Genomic DNA, 13,143 nt, shown 5'->3' on the forward strand with positions numbered 1-13,143 from the left:
TGGCCTTTATTATGTTGAGGTAGGTTCCCTCTATGCCCACTTTCTGGAGAGTTTTTTTTTTTTTTTTTTTTTTTTGCTGTACGCGGGCCTCTCACTGCTGTGGCCTCTCCCGTTGCGGAGCACAGGCTCCGGACACACAGGCTCCGCGGCCATGGCTCGCGGGCCCAGCCGCTCCGCGGCATGTGGGATCTTCCGGGATAGGGGCACGAACCCGTGTCCCCTGCATCGGCAGGCGGACTCTCAACCACTGCGCCACCAGGGAAGCCCTGGAGAGTTTTTATCATCAGTGGGTGTTGAATTTTGTCAAAAGCTTTTTCTGCCTCTATTGAGATGATCATATGGTTTTTATTCTTCAATTTGTTAATATGGTGTATCACATTGATTGATTTACGTATATTGAAGAATCCTTGCATCCCTGGGATAAATCCCACTTGATCATGGTGTATGATCCTTTTAATGTGTTGTTGGATTCTGTTTGCTAGTATTTTGTTGAGGATTTTTGCATCTATATTCATCAGTGATATTGGTCTGTAATTTTCTTTTTTTGTAGTATCTTTGTCTGTTTTTGGTATCAGGGTGATGGTGATGGCCTCATAGAATGAGTTTGGGAGTGTTCCTTCCTCTGCAGTTTTTTGGAAGAGTTTGAGAAGGATGGGTGTTAGCTCTTTTCTAAATGTTTGATAGAATTCACCTGTGAAGCCATCTGGTCCTGAACTTTTGTTTGTTGGAAGATTTTTAATCACAGTTTCAATTTCATTGCTTGTGATTGGTCTGTTCATATTTTCTATTTCTTCCTGGTTCAGTCTTGGAAGGTTATACCTCTCTAAGGATTTGTCCATTTCTTCTAGGTTGTCCATTTTATTGGCATAGGGTTGCTTGTAGTAGTCTCTTAGGATGCTTTGTATTTCAGCGGTGTCTGTTGTAATTTCTCCTTTTTCATTTCTAATTTTATTGATTTGAGTCCTCTCTTTTTCTTGATAAGTCTGGCTAATGGTTTATCAATTTTGTTTATCTTCTCAAAGAAACAGCCTTTAGTTTTATTGATCTTTGCTATTGTTTTCTTTATTTCTATTTCATTTATTTCTGCTCTGATCTTTATGATTTCTTTCCTTCTGCTAACTTTGGGTTTTGTTTGTTCTTTCTCTAGTTCCTTTAGGTGTGAGGTTAGATTGTTTAATTGAGATAATTCTTGTTTCTTTTTTCTTTTTTTTTTTTTGAGAAAGGTAATTTGAGAGAAGTTAGGAAGAAGGATCTTGAGGATTAGGTGGATTACTAGAGAAAGGCACCTGCTGAAAAATGCTCTAGGTAGGGAGACATAAGAAAACATAAGATATTTAATATTTCAGGTTGATATTGTTGGCGTGTTGTAATTCTTATCCATTATCCTGAATCTTTCATTTACAAAATGCTAATAATAATAGCTGGTTTTAGTTGATTTCTTTGTAGAAGGGGCGTAATGAAGAAAAAGTCGGGTAGAGAGAAAAGAGCAATTGCAGAAGCAATGATAGATAAATAAATAAGAATATAGTAGGAGAAGGAATTCAGGATTAAAGGTGCCTGGACAATATAAATTCCTCAATAATTCTCAGCAATAATGAAGAGAGTGCTGGTTTCACACTATATGTGAGCTATTTTAAGTGGATATTAGAGGAAGATTTGGGGCTACTCAGGATACCCAAAACATCTGACATCTATCATTCATCTTTGGTACTAGTTAGGGATATTAAGCACAAAATATTGCTGTGTTACAAAAACTGATAATTTAGTGTAATACGAATGTAAAATGAGGTAAGCAAAAAAATAATCTTTTTTTCTGTATCTCACAGTAAGTAGCATGTGGACTTCAAATTAGGCACATCTAACTGGATTATCACACTGAGAAAGATTATAAAATGTGCTTGTCTTAGCTCTGGTTGCTATAACAAAGTACTAGACCGGGTGGCTTTAAACCACAGACATTTATTTCTCATATTTCTGGAGGCTGAGAAGCTCGAGATTAGGGTGGCAGCATGGTCTGGTTCTGGTGAGGGCCTTCTTCCTGCCTTGTAGGTAGACAGCTGTCTTCTTGCTGGATCCTCACATGGCTGAGAGAGAGGAAACTTTTCTTGTTTCTTGAGGTAGGCTTGTATAGCTATAAACTTCCCTCTTAGAACTGCTTTTGCTGCATCCCATAGGTTTTGGATTGTCATGTTTTCATTGTCATTTGTCTCTTGGTATTTTTTATTTCCTATTTGATTTCTTTAGTGATCTCTTGGTTATTTAGTAACGTATTGTTTAGCCTCCATGTGTTTGTGTTTTCTACGTTTTTTTCCATGGAATTGATTTCTAATCTCATAGTGTTGTGGTCAGAAAAGATGCTTGATATGATTTCAGTTTTCTTAAATTTACTGAGGCTTGATTTGTGACCCAAGATGTGATCTATCCTGGAGAATATTCTATGAGCTCTTGAGAAGAAAGTGTAATCTGCTGTTTTTGGATGGAATGTCCTATAAATATCAATTAAATCTATCTGGTCTATTGTGTCATTTAAAGCTTGTGTTTACTTACTAATTTTCTGTTTGGATGATCTGTCCATTGTTGTAAGTGAGGTGTTAAAGTCCCCCACTATTATTGTGTTACTGTCCATTTCCTCTTTTATAGCTGTTAGCAGTTGCCTTATATATTGAGGTGCTCCTATGTTAGGTGCATATATATTTATAATTGTTATATCTTCTTCTTAGATTGATCCCTTGATCATTATGCAGTGTCCTTCCTTGTCTCTTGTAACATTCTTTATTTTAAAGTCTGTTTTATCTGATATGAGTATTGCTACTCCAGCTTTCTTTTGATTTCTATTTGCATGGAATATCTTTTTCTATCCCCTCACTTTCAGTCTGTATGTGTCCCTAGGTCTGAAGTGGGTCTCTTGTAGACAGCATATATATGGGTCTTGTTTTTGTATCCATTCAGCGAGCCTGTGTCTTTTGGTTGGAGCATTTAATCCATTCACGTTTAAGGTAATTATTGATATGTATGTTCTTATTACCATTTTCTTAATTGTTTTGGGTTTGTTTTTGTAGGTCCTTTTCTTCTCTTGTGTTTCCCACTTAGAAGTTCCTTTAGCAGTTGTTGTAGAACTGGTTTGGTGGTGTTGAAGTCTCTTAGCTTTTGCTTGTCTGTAAAGCTTTTGATTTCTCCATCAAATCTGAATGAGATCCTTGCCGGGTAGAGTAATCTTGGTTGTAGGTTCTTCCCTTTCATCACTTTAAATATATCATGCCAGTCCCTTCTGGCTTGTAGAGTTTCTGCTGAGAAATCAGCTGTTAATCTTATGGGAGTTCCCTTGTATGTTATTTGTCATTTTTCCCTTGCTGCTTTCAATCAATTTTTTTTGTCTTTAATTTTTACCAATTTGATTACTGTATGTCTCGGCATATTTCTCCTTGGGTTTATCCTGTATGGGACCCTCTGTGCTTCCTGGACTTCGGCGGCTATTTCCTTTCCCGTGTTCGGGAAGTTTTCGACTATAATCTCTTCAACTATTTTCTCGGGTCCTTTCTCTCTCTCTTCTCCTTCTGGGACCCCTATAATGCGAATGTTGTTGCATTTAGTGTTGTCCCAGAGGTCTCTTAGGCTGTCTTCATTTCTTTTCATTATTTTTTTTCTTTATTCTGTTCTAGTGTATTTTTCATTTCAGTTATGGTGTTGTTCATCTCTGTTTGTTCTTTAATTCTTCTAGGTCTTTGTTAAACATTTCTTGCATCTCCTCGATCTTTGCCTCCATTCTTTTTCCGAGGTCCTGGATCATCTTCACTATCATTATTCTGAATTCTTTTTCTGGAAGGTTGCCTATCTCCACTCCATTTAGTTGTTTTTCTGGGGTTTTATCTTGTTCCTTCATCTGGTACATAGCCCTCTGCCTTTTCATTTTGTCTGTCTTTCTGCGAATGTGGTTTTTGTTTCACAGGCTGCAAGATTGTAGTTCTTATTGCTTCTGCTGTCTGCCCTCTCTGGTGGATGAGGCTATCTAAGAGGCTTGTGGAAGTTTCCTGATAGGAGGGACTGGTGGTGGGTAGAGCTGGCTGTTCCTCTGGTGGGCAGAGCTCAGTAAAACTTTAATCCACTTGTCTGCTGATGGGTTGGGCTGGGTTCCCTCCTGTTGGTTGTTTGGCCTGAGGAGACCCAACACTTGAGCCTACCCCGGCTCTTTGGTGGGGCTAATGGCAGACTCTGGGAGGGCTCACCCCAAGGAGTACTTCCCAGAACTTCTGCTTCCAGTGTCCTTGTCCCCACGGTGAGACACAGCCACACCCTGCCTCTGCAGGAGACCCTCCAGCACCAGCAGGTAGGTCTGGTTCAGTCTCCCGCGAGGTCACCGCTCCTTCCCCTGGGTCCCGATGCGCACACTACTTAGTGTGTGCCCTCCAAGAGTGGAGTCTCTGTTTCCCCCAGTCCTGTTGAAGTCCTGCAATCAAATCCTGCTAGCCTTCAAAGTCTGATTCTCTAGGAATTCCTCCTCCCTTTGCCAGACCCCCAGGTTGGGAAGCCTGACGTGGGGCTCAGAACCTTCACTCCAGTGGGTGGACTTCTGTGGTATAAGTGTTCTCCAGTTGTGAGTCACCCAGCCAGCAGTTACGGGATTTGATTTTATTGTGATTGCGCCCCTCCTACCGTCTCACTGTGGCTTCTCCTTTGTCTTTGGATGTGGGGTATCTTTTTGGTGAGCTCCAGTGTCTTCCTGTTGATGATTGTTCGGCAGTTAGTTGTGATTCTGGTGTTCTCGCAAGAGGGAGTGAGCGCATGTCCTTCTGCTGCACCATCTTCCCTCATTGTCCACCATTCTTCTTTCTGGTGTGCAGATTGTCCCATTTGGCCAGTGGGGTCCCTTTAAGCTGGCTTCTGTGTCCTTTTGCTGCGTCCCCATCCATTTTGACTTCTCTCTAGCTGTGTGGCACAGGTGATGTTCCATTTTCCCTTGAACTTTCCTTTCCCCAGATCTGGAATCTACATTTATGCAAGGAGGCCTGTATCTTTTAGTTGGGACAGAGATTTAAAAACCAAAATATAAATCCCATCTGCCATTATTCCTAGACCTTTCAGTGGCCAGAGCTAGAGATGTGTGTTTGTGTATATGTTTAGTATTTACATACAGTTTTGTATGTACACAGTTACGTGTGTTTTGTACACATACATGGTGCTCCATGTCAGTGGCTGGGATTGGAGTTAAAGGTAAAATGAGTGCCTGCTCGTTGTGTTCAGCTTGCCCGCATCGCTGTCTTACAGAAGGTGGGGGAGAACTCTAGGTCTGCGCTGCCTTTTGAGTCGGGTGAGGGCCCTGAGTTTGGGTTTTCGTACAGTGTTGCTGAGAGGGAATCTTTTCAATACAGAGCCTGTGCCGCGAGCCAGGTGTGAGCCAGTCTGCGGCACAGCTGACCTCCCTCTCAGCGTTGTGTTTGTTCTTCGGGAGTCGGTACAGTGTGTGTGAGCTGTCAAGGTCGCAGGGCAGAGGGGCAGGGGCTCCTGGGAGGTGGCAGGTTTGGGCAGGAGGGCAAGGTGGGTGAAGGTGGAGGCAAAGAGTGCCTGGAAGGTCTGGTGCCCCCAGGGAGCTGGTGGGAGTCGCGCTTTCCTGAGCTGGGGCACAAATGCGCACTGATTGACTGAGCCACAGGCAGCTTGTCCCCATCCTTGGTTTCCGGGAGGGAGGTAGACTGCCTGAACTTAGCAAGTGACAGTGTCCCCAGTGGGGAGACCGGGGCTTCTACTGCTGAGGTGAGGAGCAGAGCTCTCCAGTACCCTCGGTGTATTTATCACCATCCGCTTGGGTGAGTAACAGAGAGTATCAAGTGCCTTTACAGATAAAGAGTTTTGAAACAGATGTTTTTAAGAAGCTACTTGCTATATTTACAAATTAAAGTAGATAAGCAAAAGTAGCAGATAAGTGTTTGTGATTTTCAACTCTTGGCTGTGGTGGGGTGGGTGTATTTTAAATTTTCTGGCTTTGTTTTTTTTTCAACTCGTAATAGAACAGCTCGCAGACCAGGTGATGCAGAATCCTCAAGTTTTGGCAGCCTTACAGGAACGACTGGACAGTGTCTCCCACACTCCTTCAAGCTACATCGAGACGTAAGTATGCCGTGCGTGAGAGGACGCAACTTTGAGAAACAACGGAAAAACCGCTCCTGGTTCCTTAGACTAGGAATGAGCATGTTTTTCATTCAGTAGACCTTGCCTGCTGAGAGCCAGGCTCTGGGGTCCCGAAGGTGAGTGCTGGGGTCAGAGCCTGGTAGAGGCTACAGGCCTGTGGCCGGGGTAGTGCGGTGTGTCAAGTTATGGGCGCGTCTATGGTGCCAGCCTGTAGGGTGAGAGGCCTTCACAGGTCCCATGAGCAGGCAGACTGGGGTGTCAGCAGGGGCGGAGGTACAGGCAGATGGGGGCGGTGCTTTCTCTTCATTGTGGCTCCTGGTTCGCTAAGAGACCCAGTCCTGCCCAGCTCACCTACGTGAGCCTGCAACACCGAAACGTGGCTTATTTGGACGAGGTCTGTGTCTTGGTTGTACTGCACAGTGAACACCATAAGGGTGCCCACCCTTCAAGCCCTTGGACTGCTCTTCTCGGGGCCTGGCTGTCTTCCTGCGGAGGGGTGAGCTGCTCCGGGCTTCCCTCCTACAGTCAGTGCACGGCTGGGTCTCAGAGTGTCACCCCGCACACATACTGGCTGTCCCACACGGGGCCGGGGATGTTGTCACAGAGGGGGCACGCTTGGGGTCTGCTCTGCCCGTAGAGAGGGTTCTTTCGGGGGGTGACCTAGTGGGGAAGGTTCTGTGAAGTGTTTGCAGACTAGATCAGTGGGGTGTGGTGATGCTGGGTGCAGGTAGGAGAGCTGAGCGTGAGTGGTGGTTTCTAGTTTCTGGCTTCAGAAACTGGGTGAATGGGGTGGCATTCGCTGAGAGGAAATGGGGGAGGGGAACAAGGTTTTGTGCGATAGAATTAGTTCCACGTTCCATGCTGTACGTGACGTGCCTGTTGTGGGGAGAAGAATGGTGTGTGGTTTGGAGGCTGGCTGGGGAGGATATCTGGGTTCAGTTGGCTTAGAGGTCCTTGTATTTTTACTCCATTAGGAAGATTTGAAAGTTAGGAAATAACGTTAGGTTGTGTAATTAGTGTAGAAAAGAAGTACAGATGTTAAAATGTATTCAGTGTTAGTAAATTCTTACTCTGCTTTTTCCTTGTTCTCTCACTAGCAGTAGGTTCTAGAGCGGTTTCTGTAGTTGGCAGTCTGTAGTGAAGGACCTTTGTCCAAACTGAGGTTGCCATGGGTATGATTATACCAGGACAGGGTCCTTTGTGATTCAAGGCTTTTCCACTACAGTTGACCCTCTGTATCCACGGGTTCCCTGGATTGTGCATCTGCAGATTCAACCAACTGCGGATCAAAAATATTGGGGGAAAAATTTTCCAGAAAGTTCCAGAAAGCAAAACTTGAATTTGCTGCACGCCAGCAACTATTCACATAACATTTACATTGTATTAGGTATGGTAAGCAATCTAGTGCTGATTTATAGTATATGGGAGGATGTGCTTAGTGTGCAAACACTATACCATTTTATATAAGGGACTTGAGCATCCATGGATTTTGATACCCGCAGGGTTCTGCAACCAGTCCCCCTTGATGGCTGTGTTTTCTAAACCATGCTGTGCTTGGGAGCTGCCTGGTACTGTATACCATTAGACTAATGCCAGCCCTGCCCTTGAGGAGTCAGCCCACATGGAGGAGGACTCAGAGGGCAGGACCCAGGCCCACCAAGGGGGATAGTGTGGGTCTTTGTGGGGCCCAGGAGTCTGCTCTTTTTTTTTTTTTTTTTTTTTAATTTATTTGGTTGCGCCGGATCTTAGTTGCGGCAGGCGGGCTCCTTAGTTGCGGCATGTAGGATCTAGTTCCTGACCAGGGGTAGAACCTGGGCCCCCTGCATTGGGAGAGCAGAGTCTTAACTAACCACTGCACCACCAGGGAAGTCCGCAGGAGTCTGCTCTTTGTTCCAGATTGTGACTAAGGGCTTCAGGTTAAGCAAATGATTTTAATGGGTTTAAAGTGTTTTTTCCCTTCTGATTTATAAAAGTAAGGCATACAAACTAAAATGTTGCTTAGAAGGTAAAAAGTATCAAAGGGCTAAGGAGCTGGTAGTTGTCTGACTCTAGACCAGAATGCACGCCTTGTCTCTGTTGTTCCTGGTTTTTCCCTTGCTGTGTCAGCAAGAGCTTGTCCTGTGGTGCTGAGTATTCCTTGAGGACATGGTTGTGGACAGGCCCTGTTTTAATTCTGCTCATCTTGCCATTGTTCCCAGTCTTTCACTTTTACAAATAATATATCACTGGTCACTCCAGCACATAAACATTTGGTTATTTCCTTAGGATAAATTCTTAGAAGTAGATGCAAAGAATATTTTCAAGGTTCTTGTTTACCCTGAAGAAAGATGAGTCAATTAGAGGGCCTCTGCCCTCAGCCTCATCAAACCTGGGAAGTTTAAAAATTTTCTTCTCTCTTTTATTTAAAAAAAATTTTTTGGCTACACCTCGAGGCTTGCGGGATCTTACGTCCCCGGCCAGGGGTTGAACCAGGCCCTCGGCAGAGTGACAGTGCAGAGCCCTAACCACTGGACCGCCAGGGAAGTGCCCCCTGGGAATTATTGTTTAATTTTGCCAATTTGGTAAGGAAAAGACAGCAGTTCTTTTTTTTTTTTTTTTTTTTTTTTTTCTTTTTGCGGTACGCGGGCCTCTCACTGTTGTGGCCTCTCCCGCTGCGGAGCACAGGCTCCGGACGCGCAGGCCCAGCGGCCGTGGCTCACGGGCCCAGCTTCTCCACGGCATATGGGATCCTCCCGGACCGGGGCACGAACCCGTATCCCCTGCATCGGCAGGCGGACTCTCAACCACTGCGCCACCAGGGAGGCCCCAGCAGTTCTTTTAAATTTACATTCTTGGGCTTCCCTGGTGGCGCAGTGGTTGAGAGTCCGCCTGCCGATGCAGGGGACACGGGTTCGTGCCCCGGTCCGGGAGGATCCCACATGCCGCGGAGCGGCTGGGCCCGTGAGCCACGGCCGCTGAGCCTGCGTGTCCGGAGCCTGTGCTCCGCAACGGGAGAGGCCACAACAGTGAGAGGCCCGCGTAAGGCAATAAATAAATAAATAAATAAATATACATTCTTTTCGATATTTCATGAGATTGGACCTTTCTTCCGTATTTCATTATTTGTATTTTTTGTGAATTATCTTTCAGTTTCCTCCTCCGCCACCACCCTGCTTTTGGTGGGGGGGGCGGGGAGGTGGTGTTTGTCCTTAATGATTTTTAGGAGCTCTTTTTCACGGTAAGGGTGTTAATTCTATGTTAACATTAATTTACTTTAGTAAAAAATAAGCATGCCACCTTATTTTGCAGGCATATGGATGTTTTATTTTTTATTCCCTCTCTTTTAGTTTACCCAAAGCAGTAAAAAGAAGAATCAACGCACTGAAACAACTTCAGGTGAAATGCGCTCATATAGAAGCCAAGTTCTATGAAGAAGTTCATGACTTGGAAAGAAAGTATGCAGCATTATACCAGCCTCTCTTTGACAAGGTAGGCAACTCTGTTAGTAAACTTAATTAGTATATTTCAGAAAGTTCTTCAGGCAAAACATCCAGATGTACCCAGTGAATCATTGAATGTTACTTTTTTTTTAACATGTTCATTGGCGAATAATTGCTTTACAATGGTGTGTTAGTTTCTGCTTTATAACAGAGTGAATCAGTTACACATATACCTATGTCCCCATATCTCCTCCCTCTTGCCTCTCCCTCCCACCCTCCCTATCCCACCCCTCTAGGTGGTCACAAAGCACCGAGCTGATCTCCCTGTGCTATGCGGCTGCTTCCCACTAGCTATCTGTTTTACGTTTGGTAGTGTGTATATGTCCATGCCTCTCTCTCACTTCGTCCCAGCTTACCCTTCCCCCTCCCAGTGTCCTCAAGTCCATTCTCTATGTCTGTGTCTTTATTCCTGTTCTGCCCCTAGGTTCTTCAGAACCACTATTTTTTTAGATTCCATATATATGTGTTAGCATACGGTATTTGTTTTTCTCTTTCTGACTTCACTCTGTATGACAGAGTCTAGGTCCATCCACGTCACTACAAATAACTCAATTTCGTTTCTTTTTATGGCTGAGTGATATTCCATTGTATATATATGCCACATCTTCTTTATCCATTCATCTGTTGATGGACACTTACATTGATTCCATGTCCTGGCTATTATAAATAGAGCTGCAATGAACATTGTGGTACATGACTCTTTTTGAATGATGGTTTTCTCAGGGTATATGCCCGGTAGTGGGATTGCTGGGTTGTATGGTAATTCTATTTTTAGTTTTTTAAGGAACCTCCTCGCTGTTCTCCATAGTGGCTGTATCAATTTACATTCCCACCAACAGTGCAAGAGGGTTCCCTTTTCTCCACACCCTCTCCAGCATTTATTGTTTGTGGATTTTTTTGACCGGTGTGAGGTGATACCTCATTGTAGTTTTGATTTGCATTTCTCTAATGATTAGTGATTTTGAGCATCCTTTCATGTGTTTGTTCACAATCTGTATGTCTTCTTTGGAGAAATGTCTGTTTAGGTCTTCTGCCCATTTTTGGATTGGGTTGGTTTTTTTTTTTTTGTGGTATGCGGGCCTCCCACTGTTGTGGCCTCTCCCGTTGTGGAGTGCAGGCTTAGCGGCCATGGCTTACGGGCCCAGCCGCTCCACGGCATGTGGGGTCTTCCCGGACTGGGGCATGAACCCGTTTTCCCTCCATCGGCAGGCGGACTTTCAACCACTGCACCACCAGGGAAGCCTGTTTTTTTTTTGATATTGAGCTGCATGAACTGCTTGTAAATTTTGGAGATTAATCCTTTGTCAGTTGCTTCATTTGCAAATACTTTCTCCCATTCTGAGGGTTGTCTTTTCATCTTGTTTATGTTTTCCTTTGCTGTGCAAAAGCTTTGAAGTTTCATTAGGTCCCATTTCTTTATTTTTGTTTTTATTTCCATTTCTCTAGGAGGTGGGTCAAAAAGGATCTGGCTGTGATTTATGTCGTAGAGTGTTCTGCCTATGTTTTCCCTCTAAGAGTTTGATAGTGTCTGGCCTTACATTTAGGTCTTTAATCCATTTTGAGTTTATTTTTGCGTATGGTGTTAGGGAGTGTTCTAATTTCATTCTTTTGCATGTAGCTGTCCAGTTTTCCTAGCACCACTTACTGAAGAGGCTGTCTTTTCTCCATTGTATATTCTTGCCTCCTTTATCAAAAACAGGGTGACGGTAGGTGCGTGGGTTTATCTGGGCTTTCTATCCTGTTCCATTGATCTGTATTTCTGATTCTGTGCCAGTACCATAGTGTCTTGATTACTGTAGCTTTGTAGTATAGTCTGAAGTCAGGGAGCCTGATTCCTCCAGCTCCGTTTTTCTTTCTCAAGATTGCTTTGGCTCTTCAGGGTCTTTTGTGTTTCCATACAAATTGTAAAGTTTTTTGTTCTAGTTCTGTGAAAAATGCCATTAGTAGTTTGATAGGGATTGCATTGAATCTGTAGATCGCTTTGGGTAGTATAGTCATTTTAATAATGTTGATTCTTCCAATCCAGGAACACGGTATATCTCTCCATCTGTTTGTATCATCTTTAATTTCTTTCATAATTTTCTTTTAATTTCTTTAATTTCTTATAGTTTTCTGCATACAGGTCTTTTGTCTCATTAGGTAGGTTTATTCCTAGGTATTTTATTCTCTTTGTTGCAGTGGTAAATGGGAGTGTTTCCTTAATTTCTCTTTCAGATTTTTCATCACTAGTGTATAGGAATGCAAGAGATTTCTGTGTGTTAATTTTGTATCCTGCTACTTTACCAAATTCATTGATTAGCTCTAGTAGTTCTCTGGTAGCATCTTTTGGATTCTCTACATATCATATCATGTCATCTGCAAACAGTGACAGCTTTACTTCTTTTCCAATTTGGATTCCTTTTATTTCTTTTTCTTCTCTGATTGTTGTGGCTAAAACTTCCAAAGCTATGTTGAATAATAGTGGTGAGAGTGGACAACCTTGTCTTTTTCCTGATCTTAGAGGAAATGGTTTCAGTTTTTCACCACTGAGAATGATGTTGGCTGTGGGTTTGTCATATATGGCCTTTATTATGTTGAGGTAATTTCCCTCTGTGCCTACTTTCTGGAGGGTTTTTATCATAAATGGGTGTTGAATTTTGTTGAAAGCTTTTTCTACATCTATTGAGATGATCATATGTTTTTTCTCCTTCAGTTTGTTAATGTGGTGTATCACATTGATTGATTTGTGTATATTGAAGAATCCTTGCATTCCTGAGATAAACTCCACTTGATCATGGTGTATGATCCTTTTAACATTCTCTTGGATTATTTGCTAGTATTTTGTTGAGGATTTTTGCATCTATGTTCATCAGTGATATTGGCCTGTAGTTTTTTTCTCTGTGACATGTTTGTCTGGTTTTGGTATCAGGGTGATGGTGGCCTCATAGAATGAGTTTGGGAGTATTCATCCCTCTGCTATATTTTGGAAGATTTTGAGAAGGATAGGTGTTGGCTCTTCTCTAAATGTTTGATAGAATTTGCCTGTGAAGCCATCTGGTCTTGGGCTTTGGTTGTTTGGAAGATTTTTAATCACAGTTTCAATTTCAGTGCTTGTGATTTGTCTGTTTTTATTTTCTATTTCATCCTGGTACAGTGTCAGAAGGTTGTGCATTTCTAAGAACGTTTCCATTTCTTCCACGTTGTCCATTTATTGGCATATAGTTGCTTGTAATACATGATCCTTTGTAATTTTGCAGTGTCAGTTATTCTCCTTTTTCATTTCTAATTCTATTGATTTGAGTCTTCTCCCTTTTTTTCTTGATGAGTCTGGCTAATGGTTTTACAATTTTGTTTTATCTTCTCAAAGAACCAGCTTTTAGTTTTATTGATCTTTGCTGTGGTTTTCTTCATTTCTTTTTCATTTATTTCTGATCTGGTCTTTATGATTTCTTTCCTTCTGCTAATTTTGGGGGGTTTTTTGTTCTTCTTTCTCTAATTGCTTTAGGTGTAAGTTTCGGTTGTTAGTTGAGATGTTTCTTGTTTCTTTTCTTTCTTTTTTTTT

The 13,143-nt window shown here is 42.9% G+C and overlaps 1 protein-coding gene across 14 annotated transcripts in view; it reads left to right on the top strand.

Annotated features, from left to right (window-relative positions):
* The window catches only part of NAP1L4 (nucleosome assembly protein 1 like 4), a 112,336-nt gene that overhangs the window by 72,620 nt on the left and 26,573 nt on the right, over positions 1 to 13,143 (top strand). For all 14 annotated transcript variants that reach the window (XM_081241211.1, XM_081241215.1, XM_081241208.1 and 11 more), the window contains 2 exons: positions 6,003 to 6,102; positions 9,450 to 9,591. In XM_081241211.1, the coding sequence (XP_081097337.1) occupies positions 6,003 to 6,102; positions 9,450 to 9,591 (242 nt within the window). The remainder of the gene's footprint in view (positions 1 to 6,002; positions 6,103 to 9,449; positions 9,592 to 13,143) is intronic.

The sequence above is a fragment of the Mesoplodon bidens genome (genome assembly GCF_964165515.1).
Source record: "Mesoplodon bidens genome assembly, chromosome: 7".
NCBI classification, from domain to species: domain Eukaryota; kingdom Metazoa; phylum Chordata; class Mammalia; order Artiodactyla; family Ziphiidae; genus Mesoplodon; species Mesoplodon bidens.